This window comes from Anticarsia gemmatalis, chromosome 11, assembly GCF_050436995.1.
Source record: "Anticarsia gemmatalis isolate Benzon Research Colony breed Stoneville strain chromosome 11, ilAntGemm2 primary, whole genome shotgun sequence".
NCBI classification, from domain to species: domain Eukaryota; kingdom Metazoa; phylum Arthropoda; class Insecta; order Lepidoptera; family Erebidae; genus Anticarsia; species Anticarsia gemmatalis.
In genome coordinates, this window is record NC_134755.1 from 1,816,353 (window position 1) to 1,831,116 (window position 14,764).

The 14,764-nt window shown below is 33.1% G+C and overlaps 1 protein-coding gene across 1 annotated transcript in view; it reads right to left on the minus strand.

Moving 5' to 3' along the window:
- The window catches only part of LOC142976720 (uncharacterized), an 89,141-nt gene that overhangs the window by 17,857 nt on the left and 56,520 nt on the right, over positions 1 to 14,764 (minus strand). The window contains exons 2-4 of the mRNA XM_076120236.1: positions 9,157 to 9,365; positions 8,325 to 8,463; positions 3,932 to 4,140 (exon numbers count right to left, since the gene is read on the minus strand). Of these exons, the coding sequence (XP_075976351.1) occupies positions 3,932 to 4,140; positions 8,325 to 8,463; positions 9,157 to 9,365 (557 nt within the window). The remainder of the gene's footprint in view (positions 1 to 3,931; positions 4,141 to 8,324; positions 8,464 to 9,156; positions 9,366 to 14,764) is intronic.

Below are 14,764 nucleotides of genomic sequence, written 5' to 3' on the forward strand. Positions count from 1 at the left end.
ACAAAGCAATCATAAAGTTAAAATACTCGGCACAGAATTGTTCCACAAGATGTCCTTTTTCATTACAATCTAATAGAATATGGCTTCAGCAATTGAGACTTGAACAGTAACATAGTTAGTTTTTATTTACTTAGGAACGAAATAATTAAGAGCTTGTTGATAGTGCGGTCTCGAATATTTGTTTTAGAAAATGTAGATGGATTCACGCGCTTTTAGGTCTAGATAAATTAATACATCAGAGATATTTATTTTTGAATCAACTTTTGAGATGTAATTATGTTTGAATCAACGCCTTTATAACCGAAGATGTATGGTACCGGTGTAAAATAAACCTGCGTTTTGATATTTCTAAAATATTAGGTCCTATAAAATGGTAACACGTAACCAAACTGCGGGCTGCTATTGTATCACATTTTTACATAAATTAGATATAGAAAAGTATTTATTTACCAAAGAACAGATCCTAAGACCTCGTAATTAACAGCCGTATACATTTTCGCCTGGGCCAAGAATATGAATGAAAAATAAATAAAACGTAATGATAACATTTTATACCCCAGAGCTAAAATTCAGTTCTAGTAAATGAAAAGTAAAATTACTATGTTTTCATTCAACAAAATTCTGTCCTTTCCGTTTACAAAATAACTTTGTTTGTCCTACGACAATGTAACAAATGTAATCATCACAAGTGACCTAGAAAGGTCTAGAAATGTACTTCATGAGTTTAAGTAAAAGCTTAGTCATCTTAGGTCCGGCGCCCACTGGCGGGACGACGCATCGGGGCATCTAACATCAATCCTCATGTATGTATAAAATGTAGGCGTATTTTGGTACGAAATTTATCCTGTGTACTATAAATAAAACAAATAACAAATAAAAAGATGTAATATAACAACAATAAGTAAGGTGTAATCCATTTGCATAATAATTAGGCAAACTAAAAAAGGAAACGTTGTGCGAGGAAGCAGGTTACTGGCTTCTTGCCTCTAGTCTTGAAAGCTGCTTAAGCAAAGCACGAATAAATATCAGAGCAGCCCAGAGGATACCAGTTATATCTAAGCATACCACGATTTTCAATTAATATCTATAATAATTATCATTTAAATTGCAATTTTGTCATACTGACGATTCAAACAAGTCCTATTTGAATTTTTTGTCTAAATATTCAGTTTTTCGCGATGCCGCCAGTGAGCACTATACCTTGGAATTCTCCTCGAATTTAATCAGAAGTAAATTGCAGATGGTGAAACAATAAATCCACTTCTCTCTTTAGCAACGGGATACGAAGGAGAATAACTGATTAATTAAATACAGGAATAAGCAAGCTAGCTTGTTTTGTTCCGGACATTTACATTTTAAATTAAATTAAAACTAATTTAGCATTACACGATGACCAAGATTTTAGTACATTTTGCTACAAATGGTTTTGTTGTGGAGTTTTCAGTGCTCTAGATTTTCGCAAATATTATGCAACTGCTCAGACATTATGACGATTCTCTACCATTATTGTCTATCGACAAACGGATAGTTCATAAACAAAACGTATGAAAATCTTATCAAAGCCTTTAGCGGGTGCCGAAGAAGGAACTATATTGGCAGTACCTATCAAATATAAAGCTCTCCACAGGTGATAGTACTGATTAGGGAATAACGCTACCTCTACCTACCTACTTTAAAATAGTTGTTGGAGCAATTAATTGGGCATAAAGCAAAAACTAGTATTGTACACTTTTAGCACAATCCTATCCATCGCGTAAGTAGTACTTAAAAAGCAAAACCAATGGCATCCGCTTTTAAAACTGCAGCATTATTTTACTCTGACATATATCTCCCGTAAAATTTACGTAAACTATAAACAAAACACTGTCAGTCCCTCGCCGCTGCGACCCACACACAATCGACACTTACTTGCAACAGTTGATAGCCAACATCAGCATGAAAATAGCTCTTAACTGATATAACACTCCATAAATCCCTCATATTTTTACCCTGGTATAAGGCAAAAAGGAAGAAATATATCCCGCGCGTAAATTTTACGTAATACATGTACTGTGACGTCAGAAGGTGGATTAGCTTCGGGACCCGTGTTACGGATTTTACTGTTACTGCTTAATTCAATATGGAACTTTCGTGAAACATTTTTTAAAAGATTTTTGACGATATTTTGGTCTAATTTTAGATTTGAGAACAGAGAGCTTATATAGTATACTTGCCCGTACTGTTTTTTTTTCATGAGATTTTTTTTTTGTTAATTAGTGTCCGACCGAAACCAGTTTTACGACGAACATTCGGTCGGACACTTTTTTGTGTAGCAAAGCATAATAATTTTGCAAATGAAATACCTTAATTAAAGCATTCACATACATAATCCCAAAAAAAATAACAATCCAAGCAAAGAGAGCACTGAACAAGCAGATTACAAAATTATTTAACCGCAAACATTTCGGAGATTTTAACAGAGACTCAACACATTTTCCCTTCCGCTAAACTGAACCAGTATATTAACCAAATTCCACACCATAAAATACATTGTTCTACCAACTCAACAGGTAAAAATAATTGCTGCGAAGTTTTCTCTGGTCGACGACAAGAATAATGGCCGTTAAAGGCATTTCGTCTGATATTCAACATTTTTCTTTAGTACCCTCCGAGATTCGCATATTTTCCCCCCCGACAAGAGTTTTTACATTAGATATAATAAATCTGTTTTGTGAAATGAAGTTTTAAGTCGGTACAACACTGAGGCGAAGATAATGCGAGTTTGATGCGATGCGAAGTTTTTTTAAAGTCGGATTATAGAATGTTCTGTTTTGAATTAAGTTGGATTGTTGTTGTATTAAGTATTAAAGATAGTTCTAGATTTATCTTGTGCTACTTGAATACTAATTTTTGGTTTTTATTAAGAAATATACACAAATCATTGGTGATTTTTTCATTCGGCGTCGATTATAAATTAAAGCTTAGGCGACCCTTGAAGCGTAAGAACAAAAAATGTAATATTAATCAAATAAACATACGGTTTCCTGTGTTAAAGAATTTCAAACGACATACCCTAACACAAGTTGGTCGCTTAAATGACACAAATTCACTAAACACTCAACTACTCCTGATCGCACTATTAACATTTCATCTTCACACAAAAACACTATCATATTTATCCAACATAACCGATCAATACCCCATTACTAATTTAATGCACATTTTCGATACTACACTTGGCAAGCTCCATGCATTCGCTCCCATAATTTATATCTTCGTATAGCTATAGCGCTCTCATTCGCTGCAGACTTTACGTACATGCATTTACATGACATGAGCAGTCGTTTGTGACAGTCTTGCGAAGACAAATTGTTCCGTGTACGAGTTCCCAAGAATTCTGTATACAAATTCATTGCAGTGACTTATAAGAGAAATTTGCTTAAAAGCCCCACAATGTTAATATGTAGAATTTTTAGCGACTACACTGACAAATGAGGTGTGTTTGTTGGGATAACTCTGTTTGAGTTACTTTACTGTGATACTATGTATGTTTTGTGGATCTGCGTTATTGTGTGGATTCGGTTTTAAAATACATACTTTTACTGAAAATCATTTTTTTTTAATTTTGTTGTTGTAGTGTTAAATTGAATATTGTGCGGTAGTGTAAAAATAAAAATATAGCTTTTTATTTTGTTTTTCTAAACGTTTCAAATTAACACGTATTTGGACATTTTAACAAAATTAAGTGTCAAATCTGTTGAAAATTTTACACGTATAGTTAGTATGATCAATAACATTAAAGGCAAATAAAAACAATTTAATGTTAAACATTCGGTGTATCCCATTTTCTGATTCCCTCCGAAAGATGTGTATATGTGTATAACAACAAATATCAACTAATACACGACCTCCTAAAAAAGCATCTAAATAAAATACAATAAACTACACTCACATCAACATTAATCCCAGCAAAAGGGAATATCTTAGTCGTAGGGTTCTCAGTGGGCGAGTAGCGGTAGAACTCGTGGCGGCCTCGGTACCACTTGACGGAGTAAAGTGGCGCGTCCGTCAGCTCGTAGAGGCACGCTAGAGTCGTGTCGTTCCCTCGCTGAACTACGGGGGGCGATATCCGAAGATCTGTTGCTCGGAGACCTCCCACTCCTGGGGAAAGAGAAAATTGTTAAATAGTGATTTTAACTTTTGAAATTAGGGTGATATTGGTAGATTAACGCGAAAGTATACGGTAATGCAAATTTATTTTCTAAGATGTCGAAGTCGTGACATTGGTTTTAAAATTTAGGTGATTTTGGTAGATTAACGTAGTATACGGTAAAGCAAATTAATTTGTAAGGTGTCGAAGTCACTTGGCCAGTGTAACCTAGACCAAAATATTAGTTTACTATTAGATTTCACTTATACTATAAAGCGAAATCACGCATCGTTTGCGATCATAGCAAAAACGACGAATAATCCAAGGTTTCTTTGTAATAACTTTACGTCGACAAGTTAATTGACAAAAAACATATATTATTATGTTTTTCGTAATTACTCGTAAAGCATAATTACTATGTTTTTCGAAATTACGCGACAATTTATGATGATCTTGCAAAATATTATTTATCTGTAATTTCAGATTCTAAATATACACAATGGAAAAAGCCACCTTTATTTACATTTTGAAAGTAAGTATTTTATTTTAGAAAAAACAGTTTAAGGTATCCAGTATAAATATCCAATCTTTAATTGAAGAAATACTTCTAGAAAAAGCTTGTACTCTATTATATTCAAACTTCAACATTTCGTGTATCAACATCAAAATATTCGCCAAAACTTTCATTGTTTTCAACTTTGCTAATACTTTATTTAAACTAGGCGGTGTGTAAACCAAGAATTGGCAAGACAATGCTTATTCAAACTTTATTACGTACAATACTTCGGTTTGAAAGAAAAACAAAATGAATCAGCTATTTGTGTTATTAACTTTCAAAATCAACTTGCGGTTTGTAGGGTTTATGTTTTGAGTTGGACCAATTATTTTATAATAACATGCCTGTTTTTGGTTAGAAGCTAATCTTATGTTTATGCACAATAATTGGTAATTACTGCTCCTATTATTTATACATTCATTGTAACGGTTAGTAGTCAACCTGGTGTCAAAGTTCTCATCATCACTCATCCATAAAACATCCGCGCAAAGGTTACTTAACCCACTGATGGTTTACCGACCGGTGATCGAGGTAGTCGAGCAACTCATCATTGTGACAAGGGCTCTATTCAGAAACTTGAGTAAATTTTAATCAACACTTAGCCCAATATGTAAAAATCGAAACTAAAATATCTTAATCCACAGTCACATATACGTTGGAAAAGCCGAGATAGTTACCCTAGAACAAAATGCTCTAGCAATTTTCTTTGTACACTACGAGAGCAATACAATAGGCAACAATCATAAGTCCCTTAGGCCTTGTACAAATAAAACTAACCCAACAGCAGTAAAACCTACGCAACTTCCTAGAAACAGAACAAAAAAGCAACTATCATCTAATCCAATTTTGACAGTTTTATCAGATACTGCACTTACGACTTTTTTCACGCGAATTTCGGAAAATAATGTACTCTACACTTAATTCCTTATTTATTTTAATGCTGATTTTCATTAAAGCTGATTTACGGCTGCTTTCAATGCCCGTTCTATCCACTGTTTATTTATAACGAAAGTCATGCATCTATCATTTTATCGTAACTTCTTCCTCTATACCTCATAGAAACGTCATTTAAGATGGCATCTATACACTAAATTTGACAGAGCGTCTGTTAGATTTAGAATTGGACGGACGGGTTAATTTTTAATCTTAGCGAGGAATACAGCAATTAATTCTACACCACTTCGTACAAAACTTACAAAAAAGCAACTAACATCAAATCCAATTCCGTCAGTTTTATCAAATATCACAAATTCTACCTCACCTCACGTGTTCTTGAAAAAAAATATAGCGAGACTCGTATTATTAAAACTCTTTGACCGTAACAGACAATGGGCAACAAAGGCGGAATCATAAAAATGTGATGTGAAACACAAAGAGAACGGTAGGTTGGTAGTAAAATGGAAGGCGACGCCACCTGTGACCTCAACCCGTCGAATGGAATAGCGAAAATTTAGAAAATTGAATGTCAGGGGTCAGCTTTAGAATTATATGTCGGTACATTTTGTTTTATTAGTGGATTCCTCAAGATTGAGAGATGTTAAGAATTTGACGGTTTAATGTGGGTATTATGTCGGCTGTTTCGTGCTTTTTGACGGCTTCGCGTTTCATGATTTTTCCTCTATTTGTACTGATTGAATTCGTACTACTTTTTGTTAACTTGTTAAAGTAGTTGAGCTATCGGTAGCATGTATTTTTTAATATGTATTTAACCGTTCCTAAATCAATAGTTCTAACTCGAGATATCTCTTAAGTATAAATTTTAATATATTACTGACTTTATCGATACTTGAATGACACATCGGTTTCCATGGAAACTCAACTAAGAACTAGATATTGAATAGTAAGGGTTTCAACTTGAAATGCAGTTGATAGGATTTTGTAAAAAATTATAATGAAGTTAGCTTGTAACATAACACATTTTTCCCCGAAAAATCTTTTCTCATGGACGAAGTCGCGGGCAGAAACAACTCCATAATATACTTAAAATAATCAAGCCTCCGTGAAAGATAATAAGAAACACTCTGATATCATTAGGAGAGCCAAAAGAATATTTGGGTCAATTATAATACTTTGATTTGCTAAGGTTTTCCTTCTACGTTGCTAAGATATACCAATGATCAGCTTATTGGAGTCACAAAAAATGATTTTTATATAAACAAGAGCTCGTTATTTTGAAATTGAGAGCCTTTTAAGATGCCGCGGATCAAAGTATCAATGTTTTGGATTATTTGCTTTAAAAGATTTATGAGACGGACATTTTTTTGGAAGAAAATAAAATTGAAAGAGTTGGATTTTTTGTTTTTATAATTGTGATGTTGTTAAGATTAATATGGACGGTAACTTGAATTATTATTTTTACGACATTGTTAGCAAAATTTATGAAAATAAATTGATATTTTCTGCTGTTTTTTAAAATGAAGTATTTTGGGTTTCATTCTTCATTGTTATTTTTTTAAATAATCGTTTACTATTGGCGTATGCAAAGGATTTTCGCAATCCCCTTACAAAAGTTTATAAAAGACGGTTTAGTTGCCTAGCCATGAAAACATAACTAGAAGAAATACTTTTGTGAGTTTATAATATCACAAAATAGATTTGTCTTTCCCGTGTACTTGTTTTAATAATCTAAAATTACATCAGTAATAATTGTAGAAAATATACAACTTAAGTCTAACGACACACCCGCGCAACGTTCGATGCTGAACATTTTGTACACCACGCTTTTTGTTAATTAATACACCCCAAACTATGAAAAATCAGCCAAACCTTCCGTAGCTAAATATTATGTTCCGCAATTTCGGCAGGTGTGTCGCTTCCCTTACTGTAAAAGCTAGATTTTTCGCCTAAAATGTATGTCGTAACTAATAGTCCTTATCTCTGTAAGTTTCATGATATTGCCTAACTTATATGCAACTTAGTTCTGAACGCAAAATAGTCTGGTAAACAAGTTTGGATAACTAAGAGTTTATGGAACACAATGTTGTTACTTTAGCGTTAGTAAGTTGATTTCATTTTAGTCAGATATTTTAATATTAGTTTGCAGTTCCTGAATATCATTTAGTGAATCGAACTATTGTTTCTTTAGTAAGTGTACCTACTGTTGGAATATTTTGGTACAATTTCCGTATCGATAAAAATGTCATTCGTTTTATTTACAGTTAACGTGCATATCAATGCAATTTTTACCAGAACTTTTCAGAATAGTATGTAGTAGGAGTAAACTAACTACAAAATTATGACAATTTCATTTCAAGTATTAGTAAGCAATCGGTAATCTTCTTCGTTATTTTTATTAAAGTCTTACCCTCTTATTCATAAACACACTATAAACCTATTTTAGTTAAAAAACTACTATAATATGTTTTCTCTTTTTCATTTTGCTGAGGAGTGAAAGAAACAAAACCCTATATATGAGTTTCATAACTTAATATATTTTTATGAATACGAGGATTATATTTTATTGCCAATAGTATTTTTTTACCTTTGTACATAAAGTTTATTTCCGTTTCGTTAAAAAAAGTAACAGCATTCTTTGACGCTGCTATCATTCTAAAAATGCTGGTTACTCATGAGTAAAATAGTTATAACGGTGGGCCTAATTAAACTAAAGATACAACAGTATTATAGACTGGTACATACCAACAACATCAAGCCTCGCTGTGGCGGTGTAGTGTGGGTAGGACGAGGGCGCGTTCAGTATCACCTCGCAGCTGTAGTTCCCGCTCAGGTTCGGCGTCACCCGCAGCAGAACCACGTGGGTTTCATTCGATCTATACCTCTGTAATACAAAATATTGTTAGTCTTTGATCCTTGGGACCCATATAATTGGTTTGAAATCATAAATGTGTTATTTATTGCAACACTAGCTGACCCGCGCAACTTCGCTTGCGTCACATTAGAGAGAATGGGTGAAATTTTCCCCGTTTTTGTAACATTTTTTACTGGTACTCAGCTCCTATTGGTTGTAGCGTGATGATATATAGCCTTCCTCAATAAATGGGCTATTTAACACTGAAGAATTTTTCAAATCGGACCAGTAGTTCCTGAGATTAGCGCGTTCAAACAAACAAACAAACTCTTCAGCTTTATAATATTAAGTATAGATTTGACTGTCATAAAATTAGCTTTTCTACTATAAAACAGATAGTGCTGTGTTTCAAGAGGGGTAAACTCAGTATTTATAGTGCTGGGATTCGAATCTTATACATTGAGAAGCAACACCTCCGAACTTGGTAAGACCGGAAATGGATTGTAACACACAATATAAGTAAATGTAAATTCTGCAATAATTACAATTTCTGAATCCTGAATCTAATATTTTCAAAAGTAAACTATTAATTGAACAAAAATAATATTTTTTAGTTTTAAACTAATATTTAGTAAATTATCTTCAAAAACTATACAAGTTTTAAAACACGACACTACTTTTCTTGTCAAAAAACCTTAAAACTCTACGTAAAACTCTACTTACATCAATTTTAATCCCATTTACGGGCAAGCCCCTCGTCGTAGGGTTTTCCAGAGGCGAGTATCTGTAGAACTCCTGAGTACCCCTGTACCACTTTACTGAGTATATACCATAGTCGTGCAGTTCGTACAAGCACGCCATCGTCACATTCCTTCCTCGTTGAACGACTCGCGGCATTATCCGCAGTTCCGTGGTACGGAGGCCGCCGGCACCTGAAGAAAAAAAAAGTTGAAACAAGTTCGCTTTGTTAACTTCATGTTTGGATTTTTTGTGTCTACGAAGTAGTTTAATAGGAAGATGTCATTATGATGTCATTTATTATCATTGGAAGATTTGCTGTCTTGTCAATGCCGTCTTTAAGTTGATTGATATTGAAACGTTACCTATATTATTTTAAGTCGCTTTATCTGTAATAATATCTGAATCTTGCACAAATATAGCACAGGTACTACATATTATGAACACATGTAAAAAATCTCGTTTAGTTTACAAAATGTATGTGAATAAATAAACCCCTTAATGTCCCACTGCTGGGCAAGGATAATATATACTAACGGCAGTGTCGTCCATATTAATCCTCAAAGTCACCTTTTTGCTAATGGCCCACTGTTTTTGCATTATTACATGTTTAGAAACAATCTTTATCTACGAAATAAATAAACAAGCAGTTGGAAAAATAACTCAACAACAAAGAAACTCTCGTCTCAAGACATATCTAAGCAAACTGAACAGGAGCCAATAACTTGCTCTGCGAAAGCCCATTTATCTGCAGAACGATTTCAGTCTAACTAATAAATAACGTCACTACCAAAAAGCCGACAAACAAAACCACTTAAGTTTAAGTCACATTGAAACAATGGTTTCGTAATTATTTTATACTATTTTAAAGAACAAAGTACAGATAACTAAGTATTTTCATCATTTTTCTCCCATGAGTGTAATCATGGCTACCTTAGGCTCCTGCTAATGACTTTTCGAAAGTATGTCGTGTATGACACCAGAAATAATTATCAATAGCCTCAAAGACTTTTTCAAAAAAGTTCTCAGGGAAGGGATGCAATGTACCCACATATGACCAGCATGACGGACTTGAATAACCTAAGGAATTATACATATAAAGAGATGTAAAAAATATTCGTTCTACTGTTTGCAATGTTAGTCCCATTTAGTAGAGGTAACCTATTGCCATAAAAAGGTAACGTTTAGTGCTTTTTTTAAACTGGGTAAACCTGAAACTTTGTATTTAGCACTTGTATACACAACTTCTACGATCACAGAGGCAGCAATAATATAGTTATAGAAAGTAGAAAAACTCCATACCACCTTCCTCGATCCGGGAATTTAAAGTTATATTCTTCAATTATGAAAATATCACATTTACAGTACCCTGATTCTCTACCAATATCGACTACCGACAACCGGCTAGCTATCGAAAAATGTTGTATGACAGCGCCTCTAGCGGGCGTCGTAGAAACTATTTTTGCAGTACATTTTAAATGACATACTCTCGATACACGAAAGTACCGACAGTAGAGAATCGCGCTATTATATGTCTCAGATTCAAAGCCATCATTAGCAGCATCTCTTATACCCACTCCTGGTTCATTTCCATTCAGTGAATTCTCAATTTCGTAATAAGATATAAGTATTAATTTCTCCGTTACCCTTATATTCTGTAATACAGTTCGTGTATTATTAACGGAATTCGGCCAGCTGTTGAGATAATTAGTGTTGTTGTCTAATAAATAGTTATTTGCTGGATTAATAATGTTATATTTAAGAAGAATATTGTGTTTATGTATTAGAGACGGTAGCTGTTTGTTAGTGCTTATTCTTCGACATTTAGTTCATGTTTTCTGAGCCTACAATCTCAATTTCTATTCAAATTTGCGCTAGCAGCGTTTAGCATCAGAGTTATTCTTTATTGATGTACGTTATTTAAAACTCAATTTGATATAATTTCACGGTTAAACCTCTGAATCGATTTTAATAAAAAAATGTATTGTTGAAGACCTGTGGCCAAACACAGGCTACATTTTTGTTTTAATGTTTAATTCTCGAAAATTGTGATCTTGATAAAAAACTTGATCAAATCTTGATAAATGCAGGCGGAATCGCACTACCTAGTTAGTAAAATATAAATGTGCTTCATAATTAAAAAGACTTATAATTATTATCATACAATTATTACTTTATAATTTTAGTTCATTTATCTGATGATAAAGCTCATAGTTTCTAAATTAATTACACCAATTAAATTGTTGTTTGAAAATGTGAAAATATTTTATCTGTCATTTATTTAATAACGCCTGCTTTTTATATGAAATGCTTTTTAATTATTCGCTGTCATCGTTCGTTAGTTGTTTATTTATATTTATTTTAAAGTAAATTCTCTTTCAACTGTCCAAATTGAGTTGATTGATATCGTAATTATAGTTTTATTCAACATTAATACGTCAAAAGTATTTTTGCTGTATATTTTTTATACACTTTCAGGTTTTAATTTTGATTACGGATATGCATTAAATCTTTTGCTATAAGCTACTCACATGAATTGATAAAGGACATGTAGGCACAAAGGATTTATCATCATTAAGGCTTAATTTCTTAACTGCCTAATATATTTATTATAAGTACCAATTGTTGTATTAAGTCTTATATGATATGCTACTTGCATGGACCTCTTCAAACATGAAGCAACAAAGAATTAGTTAAGGCTCTGGCTTTTAACTGCCTTATACAAATCGATTAAGGTTGCTAAGGTCGGTACAGCGTGCTGTCTTTCTTAATTAATCTTTTTCAGTTCTCAACATGACAATTCACTTGTGTTTGGCAGTAGAGTACCCGTTTTTAGTGACGCCTAAATTTTAGCGAAACCGTGAGTCTTTTTTGGCCCACTTTTGCCTATCATTTGGGTTAAAGAAAATATACCCAAACACCGTAAACTCTTATTCTTGTAATTCAATTCAAGCAACAGCCTCAAACTCGTATCTGTACAAGGAACGTTGTCGTCCGCAATAAAAAATGTTCCAAATTAAATCTCGGCCATTACGAATGACCTTTCTCGACTAATTCTTCTGTACGTGATGCATTGTTCTAAGTGTTGCGGTGCAGTTGTCCTTGGACAAGAATAATTGGTAGCACAGTTTCAAGTAGGTTGGCTTTTATAGCTAACGTGGTTCTTTGGGCGACTTTTTTGTAAAGAACAATTTTTTGTATGTATATAGCTTTTTTCGAGTTATATTTTTGACAGATTATTAAATTACATTTTATGTTGCAAAAGTCCCATTTAAGCACATTGCTCATAAGTCGGAGAGTAAGATTCGATAACACCTATCATGATTTTTAACTCTCGCGGTTTGTTCACATAATAAAATGGTGCAACGGGTTTTAAAACAAAAAAGGTATTGTATTCTTTAATTTCCGATCATCAATTAATTAACACCATCGTCGTCTTTGCAAAAAAGGAAATTACAGTGACATCTAATAGATAAACCAATATCGTAGAAAAATTTAATTATGACAACATTCACAGAACGTGATTTTAACATCGTAACTTCTAATGACCACATTCAACGGCACCCAATAAATGTACTCATTCATCTAGGACTTACTAGGAAAAGGGAGAACAAGAAATTCCTACCATTCTCAAATAAATACGGTATACAATACCTAAACGTGTAAAAGAGATGTACATAGATAATTAACTTCCTAGAATTTAATTTCAAATGCCACAAAACTTACAAGAGTGAAAGAGACGTGAATACTATGTTTTACTAGCTAGTAAGTGACGACAGATAGTAAGATGCGTAAACTGCAAGTGATGCTGAAGGATTAAGAACTTGTTACTGCTACTGGGTATCTACTTAGTGCTTCACGGGCTCTTAGTAATGGTAGATTCTTAGAAAGAGGTTTAAATTTTGAGACGCGCTATTTAGTCATAGTATATATTTTTTTGCTTGATGTGTGCTACTGTTGCACTGGAGGTCTTGGGTTCTATTTCTGTGATAGTCAAAGTGTTAGTCAGTGTTTTTAGATCGGGCAAGATATTAAGATTATCTCAAATGATGAATATTTTTAATAAAAAAATTGTTGCTTGGTGACAAGCCCAAAATATGCTCGCTTACAAATAAAATAGTCTTGCATTTTGTAGCACTAAAAATGTGCATGGTTAATTTTTGATAGTAATAAAAAAAAGAAAGTTAAAACATTGCGTAATATCTAAAATATGAATATAACTTTAGTATTCAATTTAGAAATGAAAAGCGCAAACAAAATAAAACAAAACTTTTCTATCAGCATAAATCAATACAAAATATTATATCAAGCGCAATATTTTACAATATATCTAAAACTGATGACCTGAATTTCGACAGCTAGTCATAACATCAGTTAACCATTTATCATCAAAACGATTCGTTCAATAAGCTTTGAAAATACACACGAATAACAATATTATTCTCATAGCTATTTGAATTTTCTTTCGGCTTATAGAAGTACGTTTTGATTTTTACAAGTTGGGAAAGTATGCCCAGAGTTGCTTGCCAAGTTTGAAAAAATCTCTTTAAGAATTGTGCCACGCAAGGTATCTCTACGATATTATTTTATGCCATGTATTCATTAGCATTCATAGAAACCACAGAATTTTCGTCAATAGAAGTGCAGGAAAATTTAATAATGTTCAACATCGACGAACGCGATGTGATGGTACCGCGACTGCGACGCAACAGCGACGCAACTGCAACTCAAAATTGTCCCAATGAACGATTGTCAAAGTCTATGAAAATTATTTCGTTACTTTAGAAGGTAATGTTTCGCAATTTAATTGATTATTATTATAACTCTTTACGCCACAAGTCACCGTGCCTTCTAAAAAAAGAAAGCGACGCTACAAACGCATCAAACACTATTTTGTACAGAATTTAGTTTTTAACGTATCTTGCATCCACGGGACTAGACAATTTTTTTTCATATCCTATACAATTTTGACATACACTTCTCTCTAAAATGCATCGCGTCGCATTCTATGATCAATCTCATATCATGCATCAAAAGGTTCAATCTAACAGAACGATTGTCTGTACATTATTTTGTTCTTTGGCGTATCAACGTGTCTAGTCAAAGTTGAGCCCGATATTCTAAAATACGAACTATTCAAGCATTTGATTCAGTAACGCAATATTGAACTATGCTTGGAAATATCCGAGAATACATATTTTCCTTGAGAAATGCGAAGATACGCCGGTTCTGTGTATGAGTTATTTTGTTATGTCATTCTTTGCTCGGGTATCAACTTAAGTATTGGATTTTATAGTATATTTTCTAGGAAATACACTTTTATTTACAATACATGTATAACATGAAATATTTAAAGATTAACTTCGCTGTGCTGTGTATCGTTACTATTTAAAGAACTGTTATCTTGCAATCAAATTTTGACAATATAGGTACCCTTACATTGGTATAGTTTAAGCACATTACGATAAATAAAATATGTAATATTTTTTTTATTTCGTTAATTGAAGTGATCCAAATGTCGGATAAACAAATAAGGTTTCATGCAATTTAAAATTGAACGAAATAAAAACTATGTGTAAAAGTCGCGAGAGTT